We start from the raw sequence: 13,782 nt of genomic DNA on the forward strand, positions 1-13,782 counted from the left end.
TTTATTTATGTGTGTCATTTCCTTGTATTTACTTGAAATTTATAGCATAAAGTTGGGGCTTTAGTTTTGGCACAGATTCAATTTTCTTTTCCGTTCTTTTTACTCATGTTGGTGTGTTTTAGAGGAATTTTAACACATTTTCACTTATATTACTTCCTTTCTCTTACTGATTTTAATAGTTTGCCTACATTAATGATATTAACCTTTTGTTATACATATTATAACCCACCTCCTGGGTTATTTACTGTTTATTTTTCTTGTCAGTATTCTTTTTTAACATTTTAGACATTTAAAAATTTCATGTAATCAATTCTATTGATTCTTTTATAGTTTCTGCCTCTGGTCATGCCAAGAAAAACCTCCCCCCACCCTGAAATTAGATCAATTCTTATTCTGTAATATTGTCTAATGCTTCGTTGTCTTCTTTTTTTTTTAAAAGTAATCTCTGGGGGCGCCTGGGTGGTGCAGTCGGTTAAGCGTCCGACTTCAGCCAGGTCACGATCTCGCGGTCCGTGAGTTCGAGCCCCGCGTCGGGCTCTGGGCTGATGGCTCAGAGCCTGGAGCCTGTTTCCGATTCTGTGTCTCCCTCTCTCTCTGCCCCTCCCCCATTCATGCTCTGACTCTCTCTGTCCCAAAAATAAATAAACGTTGAAAAAAAAATTAAAAAAAAAAAAGTAATCTCTGTGCCCAATGTAGGGCTTGAACTCACAACCCCAAGATCAAGCGTCAGATGCTCTACTGACTGAGCCATCCCTCTGATGCTTCTTGATAGTTTTGCTTTTTGCCTTTAAACTTAGACCCATTTGGAATTGATATATAGTATAAGGCTAAATTTACAGGGTATTTTTTTTCCCTAACTGATAAGCCAGTTTCCCACCACCTTTTTTTTTTTTAATTCTTACATTATTATTATTTTTTTAATATTTATTTATTTTTTAGAGAGCACGAGAGGGAGAGGGGCAGAGAGAGAAACAGACAGAATTAGAGGCAGGCTCCAGGCTCTGAGCTGTCAGCACTGAGCCTGATGTGGGGTTCAAACTCACAAGCCATGAGAATATGACCTGAACTGAAGTCGGACACTTAACCAACTGACCACCCAGGTGTCCCCCATACTACCTTTAGAAAGACTGTCTGTGCCATGCACTATATTCTCATTTATTCGGATCTCTTTCTAGACTGTGTAGTTTCTTCCATTCCTTTGCTTGTCCTGGGCTTGTACCATACTATTTCAATTATTGTAATTTTATGCTATATTTAATTTTTTATAGGGAAAGTTCTCCTTCACTGCTTTTCTCCTTACTCTCCAGAGTTTTCTCACATGGCAGTCCCCATATTTTCCTTTGTCATTTGCTTCTGGGGCCTTCCCCCATCTTACATACCCAGGGTGGAAGAACTACACTCTCCAGCCCAGACATGACCCATTTCTGGCCTTGGGTCTGATTTGATTTAAATCAGTAATGAGGCTAATGTAAAGAAAAGCACATCTACCCAGGACAGCAGCTGGGGCCGGGGGGGTGGGGTGGGGCGCGGGACTGGGAATAGCACCTCGGAAAACATGGCTGGAAGTTAAGATTATTTAACCTTGAAATGAGGCAAGCAACTCGCCTAATGAAGTTCAAGCTTTTACATGAGTGAAAAAAAAAGTAGCCTATTTAAAATAGAAGGTGGGGAAGGTCTTGGAACAGAAAGCAGTCTGGAAGTCACATGTGGATGGAATTGGCCGGATGGCAGTGGCACATTTAGAACTAACTGCAGGCATGAAACTAGCAAAGGGCAGTGTAGCATGAAACAGTCAGGGGTGGCTTTCCAGCTCCTTCTGTGGGCCTGCCTTCTCCCAGCTGAGCTAGCACTTTGTTCTGCTTGTACCGAGGACGGGACAAAACTGGGCAGTCTTAAGAGGTGAACCAAAAGACTAGAGTAACTGGAATTATTAATCAGAGAAGAGCAAACAGAGGAAAAATTTAAAAGAGCCCGAGGAAGGTTCTCAGAGAGTGAACAGTTCATCCCCTCTGGGCTGAAAACAGGAAATGTGTGATAAAAAGCACTTGCTTTACTGTGACAACAGGACATCACAAATGAAAGGGCATTTCAATGTTAGCGTGAAGGGCTGAGGGCAGAAATTCTCAGACTGGAAGGGGTACATTACCCTGGAGGACCTGGCCAAGGCTTTTCAAACCTCAGCCTCCTCTCCCCATCGCGTCTGCGGGAACCTGGCGGTCGTCTTCCTCAGGGGTGTGAGTTTCGGAATCTCTTTGGAACACACACCTCTTGGAAACAGCGTAGACCTCCAAGGCCTTTTGTGAGACCCTGACTGTGTAAGCAGGGGCTGTTCCAGGTCACCTTCCAGGGTCCCTAGCAATCCCACAGGCTTATGGAAATGTAATTTATGTGGCCATATCTAGGTGACTTTGGAAGGAATTCTAGATTTAGCACTGTTTAATAAAAGTTACTGGGGCTCTCACTCTTCCACTTGGTATCAGATGCCTGGGGATCCTAGTGGTCGGTGCTGAGGTGCATTTACCCCATCACCCCGGGGAGCTACCGACGGCTGACTGTGAAGCACCACCACGGTTTGCTCCTGTCTGGACCTGCATTCTAACTGCTGGCTGGACAATTCCACAAGCATACCAGTGAGCTGCTTCTGAACTTCTCTTCCAGACCTTGCATGACATCGCTGCTGACTCAGTTGTCAAAACCAAAGCCCAGATTCTTCCCCCTTCCTTATCTTCCACCACGTTCTGTTTTCTCTTTCCCTGAGTGTCTCTTCCACCTGCCCCCTCTTCTCCATTCTCAGTGCTGTCACTTGCTTCAGACCTCAGGCACATCTTGACAAGGTTTTGGACAACTGGTACTTTGGTTCTTTTTCAATTCCTCCTTCAACCAGCTGTCTACATTGTATTTCTTTTTTTTTTTTTTTTTTTAACATTTACTTGCTTTGAGAGAGATAGAGACAGCACAAATGGGGGAGGGGAAGAGAGAGAGGGAGACAGAGAATCCCAAGCAGGCTCTGCACTGTCAGTGTGGAGCCCAACACGAGGGCTTGAACTCAGGAAACCCATGAGATATGACCAGAGTTGAAACCAAGAGTCAGATGTTTAACTGACTGAGCTACCCAGGTACCCTAATATTTCTTTTTTTTAAATTAATTAATTAATTAATTATTTATTTATCTATTTATTTATTTATTTATTTTGGGGGAGAGACAGACCATGAGCAGGGGAGGGGCAGAGGGAGAGAGAGAATCCCAAGTAGGCTCCACCTTCAGCTCAGAGCCTGACTCGGGGCTTGATCTCACAACTCTGAGATCATGACCTGAGGTGAAGTCAGGAGTTGGATGCTTAACCATCTGAGGCACTCAGCTGCCCCTAAATTGTCTTTCTAAAATACACATCTGCTAAGAAATCTGTAAATGACTTCATTCTATTGCCAGGACCTCAGATCTGACCTCTACCCACACCTCCCACTTTGTTGCCTACCAGACCGGGGCTCAACCTTTCAGCTACGCTGAACTACTGGTGGGGCTGCAGTTCTGTCTCTGCCCTCTCTCCCACCTCCTGCCCCTGTATACATGTATTTCTGCATTCTGTGGTCTCAGCGCCCCCTGCCCTTGTTCAGGTGTCCTTCCTCTGCACCTTCTACAATACCCTGTGTATAACTTTCTCATGGTTCTGAGCACTGCCTGTTTCTGAAACCGTCTCCACTATTAGAGTCTGAACTCCTGGAGAGCAGAAACTGTGTCTTCCATGGCTGTTTCTTCCAGCCTCCCATGGTACGTGATGTATAAAGGTAGCTAATAAAGGTGTTGATTGATGATGTATAAATGACATATTTGTTAGAGCTTTTTTTTTTTTTTTTAATTTTTGAGACAGAGAGAGGCAGAGCATGAACAGGGGAGGGGCAGAGAGAGAGGGAGACACAGAATCTGAAACAGTCTCCAGGCTCTGAGCTGTCAGCACAGAGCCCGACATGGGGCTCAAACTCACGGACTGTGAGATCATGACCTGAGCCGAAGTCGGACGCTTAACCGATCAAGCCACCCAGGCACCCTGTTAGAGCTTTTTTTAATTGGGGAATGATTGGCATACAAGTTATATTAGTTTCAGGTATACAACATAATAATTTGATATTTATATACATTATGAAATGGTCACCACAATAAATCCAGTCACCATCTGTCACCATACAGAGTTGCTACAATATTATTGACTGTATTCCTTATGCTGTACATTACATTCCCATGTCTTATTTATTTTATAACTAGAATATTGTACCTCTTAATCCCTTTCTCTTATTTTGTCTACCCCCCAAATCCCCTTCCCTCTGGCAACTATCATATTATATTTTATTTTTTTAAGTTTATTTTTAAGAGAAAGAGAGACAGAGTACAAGCAGGGTAGGGGCAGAGAGAGACGGAGACACAGAGAAGGAGGCTCCAGGCTTCAAGATGTCAGTGCAGAACCCAATGTCTTGAACTCGTGAACTGTGAGATCATGACCTGCGCCAAAGTTGGACGCTTAACTGACTGAACCATCCAGGCGCCCCTCATGATAGTGCTTTAAAATCTCTCTAGGAAGGTCTAAGTTTTTATTATAATTTGGATTGGAAATTTCTACCCCAAGTCTATTTTCTGATTGGGTAAATAGAGTCTTGAGTGTTTATTTTGGCCTCCTACTCCTCACTTTCACTGTAACAGAGTTCTAGGCCAGGGTTGGGAGGGGGGGCATTCATATTTCATTCTTTGTCTTTCTTCCTTTCTCCCTCTATAAATCTCATCCACTTGATAGCAGTGTTGAGAAGATCATATGAGATGAGGCCTGTGCAGAAAACAGCTAGTACATTTAGTTAGTGTCCAGTGCATCTCAAGGCACAATGGCGGCCGGTGCCTTCATACTGTGAATGTAGCTATCAGTTAGATACTAGAACACTGGTGTCAGCCAACATAGTCCCCTCCCAGTGGAAAGTCTATTTGGGAAACCTGGTTGCTGGAGAGAACAAAAGAAGGACAGAATGTTCTGTGATTGGGAAGGATCTAGAAGTCTGATATGCTGGTTTTCCCCAGCATATCTGGAACCTGTCCACCAAGTTAACTGTAAGGCCCACTGTATCCACCCTGTCAGCACTGGGGAATTGCTTTTTTTTTTTTTTTAACTTTATTGTGGTAAAATATATAACATAAAATGTACCATTGTAACTGTTTTCTGGCACAGAATTAAGTACGTTCATGATATTGTAAATCATCACCACTATCTATTTCTACAATCTTTTCATCACCCCAGACAGAAATTCTGTTGATCATTACACAATTAACTCCCCCTTGCCTACCCACCCCTCAGTCCTTAGCAACTTCCAATCTACTTCTGCTTCTATGAATTTGTCTGTTCTAGATATTGCATGTAGGAGGGATCATACAATGTCTAAGTTTGGCTTATTTCGTTTAGTGTCATGTTTTCAAGATTCATCCGTGTTATAGCATATGTCAGAAAATGCTCATCAGTCCTTACATTTGAACTTTCCTTTTGATGGCCCCCATTAGGACCACTTTGGTCATGCTTCCATTTGTTCTGATCACACCCTTTTCCTCTTTTCGACTTGTTTTCAGAGCCTCCCCTTCCAGAAGTAGACTTTGTCACAGTGCATGGAAAGCCTCTACCACGTCTGAGACTGAGGAAAGCCAAGGAGAAAAATGGACCGATCAGGTGAGCAGTGCCCCCTTCTCCATGGTTGTCCAGGTATCCTCATAGAGAGTTTTGGAAACTGGTTTTATTAAGGAGATCTCTCTTTAGGTGCTGCACTCAAATTATTGGGGTAGTATAGGCAGGGCCTCTTATTCATTTATTGTTTTAAACTTTTTTTTTTTTTAAGTTTTATTTTGAGAGAGACAGTGAGTGCATGGGAGGGGCACAGTGCGAGAGAGAGGGAAAGAGAGAATCTCAAGCAGGCTCTGTATTGTCAGTATGGAGCCAGATGTGGGGCTTAAACTCACAAACTGATCATGTCCTGAGCTTAAACCAAGAGTCGGCCATGCAGGTGCCCCGGGGCCTTTTATTTTTGATTCCTTGGGCACAGACTGGGTCTTTAACTCCAACCAGGGCCCTTCCAAATGAATAGAGAGACTTCTAAGGAGCCAGAAACAAGCATTTGGGCAGCTTAGCTCAATAATTAAATCCATTCCTTTGGTCAGTGGACAAGCATTGGTTGAGTGTGACGTATCAGGTGTGATCCTTTGCACTCATATCTTCACATACATCTCTTCGTGATGATGGATCAAGAGCATCATTTCATTTACCAAAGACAGAGTATGTTTTTCTTTATTTAAGGATGATCTTTGGGTATGGGTAGTGGCTTCTGAAAGGGTCATTTGGATAACTCTCTTAATTCAACCACGTATTGAGTTAAGGGCAAGGCACTGGGTAGTTAATAACTGCTTCTGTGATTCCAGATTGCATTAGGATGGAATTAATCCACCTCAGTTGGAGAACTACATTGTCTTCCATTAGGCATTTTATTTAGAGGGTCATGGTTGGATTAAGAAAGTAGAATTATTCCCTTTTTTTTTTTTTAGAAAGGAAGATAGAGGTTTCCCTGGAGAGATAAGCAACTCTCTCACAGGAATAAGGCAAGGACGTGGCAATAACCTTGCCATCCTTGACCTAACCTTCATTGTCTTATGTCAGTCTTGACCTGTTAGTCTAATGACCCTTCAGTACAATCAAGGTGAAAATAAATGTGAGATATTATAAAGTTAAAAGAAAGTCTGGATCTATTATTTGTGTGTCCATTTATCTTTATTTTTTTTATTTAAAAAAAAATTTTTAATGTTTATTTATTTTTGAGACAGAGAGAGACAGAGCGTGAGTGGGGGAGGGGCAGAGAGAGAGGGAGACACAGAATCCGAAACAGGCTCCAGGCTCCGAACTGTCAGCACAGAGCCCGATGCGGGGCTTGAACCCACGAACCGTGAGATCATGACCTGAGCCGAAGTCGGACGCTTAACCGACTGAGCCACCCAGGCGCCCCCATTTATCTTTATTTTTAAAAAATGTTTATTAATTTATTTTGAGAGAGAGAGTGAGGCGTGACTGGGAGAGGGGCAGAGAGAGAGGGAGATAGAGAATCCCAAGCAGGCTTTACACGGCCAGCGCAGAGCCTGATGTAGGGCTCAAACACACAAACTGTGAGATCATGACCTGAACCAAGATCAAGAGTTGGTTGCTTAACTGACTGAGCCACCCAGGTGTCCCAATCTGTGTGTCCATATATAATGAAACTTAGGCTTTTCCTGTCTTTCCATTAGTTTAAGTGCAGCAAATTCTTAAAGGTCTTTCCTGGGATGGCTATTGCCCACATTGTTCTGTTTCTGACAAGTTACTGGAAGGCACTGCAATTCTGTTGCTATAAGGAGAACAGAAGTTATGATATCACTGTCTGAGAGAACTTGCAAGAGTAAATGTAATATGTAGGCCAAATAGTTACGTAAGGCAAAAAGAAAAGCCAAATGACAGTCTATCTTTGTGGCTAATGTGCTCTCCAATGCCTCCAAAACAGGAAGTGGAGATCTGTGAGTCATTCAAGTGGGGGGGGGGGGTGGCAGTGAGAAAGAGGGGAGAAGTCTTTCCAGAACAGTCATGTTCCAAACAGCCACAACTGCTTCCCTAACGTCATCAGGGTTAATTACCAGAAGGCAAGTGGGGTGATTTCCTCTCCCTGAGTACCTGGTTTGAGCTGGGGCAGCAGCTTTGCCAGTGTGTGAGACAGGCCTGAGTCTGCTTTGTGCATCATTGGGGGTAGGGCATTGGCTTGGGGCACTTGGTGGAGCTGGGCTCTGGGACCATGGCTGCCTCCTTAGCTTGGTGATCTTGGACAGATGATACAGCCTGTTCCCGGGTTCTCTTAATGCTAGTGTCTCCCACACTTGCCAACTTCTAGAAATCACCTAGGGGTGCTTTATCAGCAGTGCAAATTCTCGCACTTGACTCTTGGAGATTTTGATTCAGTAGGTCTGGGATAGGGGCTGGAAATTTGTATAATTATCAAGCAACTCAGCTGATTATGATCATGCTAACTGGGGAAGACTGCTTTATGCCCCATGACTGGTGCCTCTAATGGGCAGTGTCCAGAACCAAAGGTATGCCTTGAACTTGCACTTGAACACCACTATCTACATGGAAAGACAAGGTGGATTTGAAGAGGAGCTTGTGGGCAGCATGGAGCTGCCGCACTATTTACTTTCTTACCTGCAGCCATGATTCGTAGGAATGTCTTCAGGTCTCCAGGAAACTGTGTTGTTACAAGTGTTCCCTTGTAGGGAGTGGATTCTTAGTAAATGTTTACAGTGGTGGTGATGACAGCTCACTGCCCTGCAGGCTTTACTTTGTACCTTTTTGAGAAAGCCCTTTGCTGGAAAGTGAGCCCAGACTTTGTGGAAATCAGGACTCTGGGACACGTAGGGTTTTTGGGGTGGAGATTTTCCAAGTCCAACACCTACTATGGTGGGGTGCTCCCTTTTCTTAACGTAGTGACCCATGGACTTTTAGGAAGGAAGAGGTAGGGCGTTTAGGAATGTGGAGCAGGTAGTGTATATTTATTGGTAAAATAGATCATGTGGCCTAATGGTTTGGAAATGACCCCAATCATATTCGGTACTGATGCATATTTTTCCTCTTTACTGAAATTTCAACTCAAGAAATGTTAGTGGGGAGTCAATCACAGCCAAAGAACTGTGTAAGGATTTGCAAGGATATAAGTGTCAATCATTTAAATCCCTGCTCTTAAGCCTGATCGGGAAAGCAGGTGTTCAGACATGTGCTATACTAGAGGCAGGAGATAAGGACTGAAGAGATGGGAACAAAAAAGAAGTCGTGATTCATTCTCAGTGCGTTTTTATGCTGACACCTCCTTTCACCGACAGGTTTTGAATTTGGTGGGATAAACCATAATAAACACACACAAAAGGAGAGTAGATTGCTGGTGTGCCTCTTTATCCACACTTAGGGAACAGTTCCACAATGCACATATGACATTGTCCCTTTCAGGCTATTTCAGGATATTGTCAGGCTGGACTAACTCATGGTGACTTTGCACTCCTTCCTTCTCATTTATTTCACATGAACTTTGGTATCAGTCTGTGAACCGGAGGGAATGCAGATCACATGAGTTCCGTTTCAGGTTGCCATGTGATTAGAGCCTTTTTGCAGACTTAGCCCATAACTCTTGTAGGCGGCCAGCCTCCATGTGACTGCTGAACCCTTGGCCCAGCTGGGCTTTATTTGCCCACGTGGAGAGCATTGATTAGATCGGCTTTATGGCATGCACACTCAGGGCGGCCATACTTGTAACAACTTCTCCCAGCTCTAGAGGATGTACTTGGCGTCCATCCTCAGCGAGAACTTGAGATCCCTCACCCCATGTCATGTGGCGTTAGCAATACAGGTTCAAACTGAAGTGCCCTACCTGTTGGAGCCATCAGACTGTCGATCCGCTGTGGGCACGGACTTTTTCTTGTGCAGTGTTGTATGTGCCTCTAGTGCCTAGAGGAGTGTTTCTCTCATAGCAGGTGCTCAATAAATATGAATAAATAAATGAATGAAGCAAGGGTCTGATAGACATTTTCTTTTTATTTCCAGTTCCTACCAGGTGTTGGTGCTTCCCCTGGCCCTCCAAAGCACTTTTTTTTGTGATTCTGAAGGGGCTACCTCATTCTTTAGCAACACCTCTGATGCCAGTGGATATGTGGCTGCCGAACTACTGGCCAAAGATGTCCCAGATGATGCCATGGAGATATCTATTGGGGACAGGCTGTACTATGGGAAATACTATAATGCACCTTTGAGAAAAGGGAATGATTACTGCATTATATTACGAATCACAAGTGAATGGAATAAGGTATATACTTCTTTAAAAACTCTTGTGACTTCTCTGTTTTCTTTTTCATGTGAAAGTTAAATGTTTGGACATTTGTTTTCCTGGTATTGGAGATGGACACTGCATGTAATAACCATAAAAATGTGTTGACTACTTTGCCTTTATAAATGATGGGCAGGTGAAACCTTTAAGGAGGTTGATGTTCTGAACTTCCTGCAGGACCTGGCTGGATTTATGCTTGGACTGACCTAGTTTTGGTTCTTCCAAACTTGGAATGCCCTCATCCTACTGCACTTCTGAAGCCTTAGTTAGAAAGGAACATCTAGATTTCCCTGTCACTTCCTTGTACTCCTGCCAAGCTGCCGCCTCCCCTCACTCTGTCTTGGAAGCAGGAAGGAGAGGCAGATTAACGTCAGCACTGCCCTATTTTCTCCTTCCATTGCTTCCTCGGCCATACCCACCTCTCCTTATCCTTAGAAAGACTATGTTATTCCAGTGGTGGTTCTTTCTACCTAGAACTATGTAGTCATTGTATAATGAATAAATCTAGTGAGTTGGATAGGCAGAAAGCAGGAGCTGGATCAGTGGGCCGGGTAGAAGTTCTCCTGGAAGAGCCATTGTGATGGGTTGTCCCAGGAGAACTCGAAGAGTGGGATAAATTCACATAGACTGGTGATGGAAATTAGAAAAACATTGTATTAATATTATTAGAAACATCTCCTTTTTAAAAAGGTTTTTAATGTTTAAGTGGAGGAAGGGTGCAGAGAGAGAGAGAGAAAGAGAGAGAGAATCCATAGCAGGCTCGTTGCTGTCAGTGCAAAGCCCAATGTGGGGCTCAAACCCACTAACAGTGAGATTATGCCCTGAGCTGAAGCTGTCTGTTCAACCAACTGAGCTACCCAGGCACCTCAATAGAAACATCTCTTGACTAATGCATCTGAGCCACCTGGACTATAAGGTTCATCACATACTTACGACCAAGACACACTCTATTTTTTTAATTAGAAAAAATATTTTAAGGTGTAGTTTTGAGAGAGAGAGACAAAGTGTGAGCAGGGGAGGGGCAGAGAGAGAGGGAGACACAGAATCTGAAGAAGGCTCCAAGCTATGAGCTGTCAACACAGAGTCTGATGTGGGGCTCGAACCCACAAACTGTGAGATCATGACCTGAGGTGAAGTCGGATGCTTAACCGACTGCGCCCCAATTTTTTTTTTAATTTGAGAGAGTGCACGTGCATGAGCATGAGTGGGGAAGAGGGCAGAGGGAGAGAGAATCTCAAGCAGGCTCCATGCCCAGTGGGAACCAGATCTCACCACCGTGGGATCATGACCTGAGCTGAAGTCGGACTCTCAACCGACTGAACCACCCAGGCACCCCATCCTCCCTTTTTAACATTCTACTGTATGTATGCACCACATTTTAGCCATTCATCTGTGGATAGATGCTTGGGTTGCTTCCATCTTTGAGCTATTTTGAATAAGGCTGCTATGAACATGCTGTACAAATATCTCCTTTGAGTCCTTGCTCTCCATTTTTTCGGCATTAACCCAGAGTTGGAATCGTTGGGTCATATGGTAATTATCTTTGTATTTTTTTGAAGAACTGCCACACAGCAGTGGCACCATATTACATTCTCACCGACAGTACACAATTATTCCATTTTCTCTACATCCTCCCCAAGAACTGCTGTTTTCTGTTTTGATAATGGCCCTCCTAATGGATGTGGGGTGGTGTCTCATTGTGGTTTGGGCTTCTGTTTTTCTAATGATTAGCGATGTTGAGCATCTTTTCAAAACGCTTTTGACAACTTTTATATCTTCTTTGGGGAAATGGTTATTCAAGTCATTTGCCCATTTTTTTTAATGTTTACTTTTTGAGAGGGCACACATGCACACACGTGTGTGAGCAGGAGAGGGGCAGAGAGAGAGGGGGGACAGAGGATCAAAAGTGGGCTCTGTGCTGACAGCAGAGAGCCCAACTCAGGGTTCAAACCCACAAACTGAACCATGAGATCATGACCTGAGCCAAACTTGGATGTTCAACCAACTGCGTCACCCATATGCCTCCCTTTACCCATTTTTGAAAAAGGTTATTTATTTCTTTGTTGTTGGGTTTTAGGAGTTCTCTATATATTCTGGATATTAATCCTTTATGAGATTTGCAATGTGCAAATATTTTCTACCATTCCATGGATGGCCTTTTTACTCTGTCGTAAGTGCCCTTTGATGCACAAAAGTTCTTAATGTTACAAGCTTCTTTTTTTATTCCAGTATAATTAATATACAGTGTTACATTTCAAGTGTACAATATAGTGATTCAACAATTCAGTGCATTATTCAGTGCTCATCATGATAAGTGAACTCAGTATTTCATTTATTTATTTCATTTTTCACCCATTTATTTCACCCACCCACCAACCCTTGGGCATCAACCAGTTCTCTGTATTTAGAAGTTTTTTTCCTCTTTGTCTCTTCTCTGCCTCATTTCACTTAGCATTATACTCTCTAGATCCCTCTATATTGTTGCAGATGGCAAGTTGTCATTCTTTTTTATGGCTGAGCAACACACACACACACACACACACACACACATCTTTATCCATTCATCTATTGATGGACACTTGAATTGCTTCCATATCTTGCTTATTGTATATAGTGCTGCAATAAACATAGGGGTGCATATATTTTTTTCAATTCAGTTTTCATATGCTTTGGGTAAATACCCAATAGTGGCATTACTGGATCATATGGTAGTTCTATTTTTAATTTTTTGAGGGCCCTCCGTACAGTTTTCCACAGTGGCCACGCCAGTTTGCATCCTGCTAACAGTGCATGAGTGTGCTTTTTTCTCCACATCCTCAAAAGATCTTAATTTTTTTTTTTTTTTAATTTTTTTTTTTTTTTCAACGTTTATTTATTTTTTGGGACAGAGAGAGACAGAGCATGAACGGGGGAGGGGCAGAGAGAGAGGGAGACACAGAATCGGAAACAGGCTCCAGGCTCTGAGCCATCAGCCCAGAGCCCGACGCGGGGCTCGAACTCACGGACCGCGAGATCGTGACCTGGCTGAAGTCGGACGCTTAACCGACTGCGCCACCCAGGCGCCCCAAAAGATCTTAATTTTGATGAAGTCAAGTTTGTCTATTTTTTCTTTTGTTGCCTATGCCTTTGGTGTCACATCCAAGAAATCATTGCTAAATCCAATTGTTAAAAAGATCTGTATATCTTCTTTGGCACCATTTGTCAAAAAGATTTCCTTTACCCATTGAATGTTCTTGGCCACCCTTGTTGAAAATTATTTGATATGTATGCAAGAGCTTCTTTTTGGGCTCTCTATTCTGTATTGGTCTATGTGTCTGTCTTTATGCCAGCACCACACAGTTTTGATTACTATAGCTTTGGAATAAAATTTGAAACCAGGAAGTGTTTTCCAGTTCTCCCAGTTCTCTGTGTATCTGTCCCAGTAACTAGCACCACCATGCACCCAGTTGCTAAGATAGAAATGGAGGAATAATTCTTGCCTCCTGCCTCCTTATCTTCTTGTCTAGTGCATCATCAAATCCTATCTATTCTATCACCATAATGCTGTGTAAAATCATCCTTTTCTCTCCTTCCTCATTAACACTGTTTAGCCTTTGACATCTCTTGCCTGAACATCAAATTTTCTAACTCATCTTCCTGTCTCTTACTCTGTCTCCTTGATCCATATAACTGCCAGAATGAGTTTTTTAAAATGTAAATCTGGTCATGACATTCTGTTTTAATGAGCTCCCTTCTTCACCTGGCCCCACCAATTTCTCTCCTTTAATATACTCCATTCCCAAGTACCTGCCTTACTGGTTATTAAGGTTAGATCCCTTTCACTGGTTATTATTGGATATTATTTTCCACTAGATGCACTTAGCATCAAGGCAAAATTAG

General features: G+C 43.0%; 1 protein-coding gene across 11 annotated transcripts in view; it reads left to right on the top strand.

Moving 5' to 3' along the window:
- SUSD1 (sushi domain containing 1) overlaps positions 1-13,782 on the top strand; it is a 276,094-nt gene that overhangs the window by 105,533 nt on the left and 156,779 nt on the right. For all 11 annotated transcript variants that reach the window (XR_007146102.1, XR_007146104.1, XR_007146105.1 and 8 more), the window contains exons 13-14: positions 5,600-5,696; positions 9,624-9,882. Coding sequence is in view for 5 of the 11 variants with exons in the window: in XM_047829141.1 (XP_047685097.1) it covers positions 5,600-5,696; positions 9,624-9,882 (356 nt within the window). In the remaining 6 variants the exon portion in view is untranslated. The remainder of the gene's footprint in view (positions 1-5,599; positions 5,697-9,623; positions 9,883-13,782) is intronic.

This window comes from Prionailurus viverrinus, chromosome D4 (genome assembly GCF_022837055.1).
Source record: "Prionailurus viverrinus isolate Anna chromosome D4, UM_Priviv_1.0, whole genome shotgun sequence".
Lineage (NCBI taxonomy): Eukaryota > Metazoa > Chordata > Mammalia > Carnivora > Felidae > Prionailurus > Prionailurus viverrinus.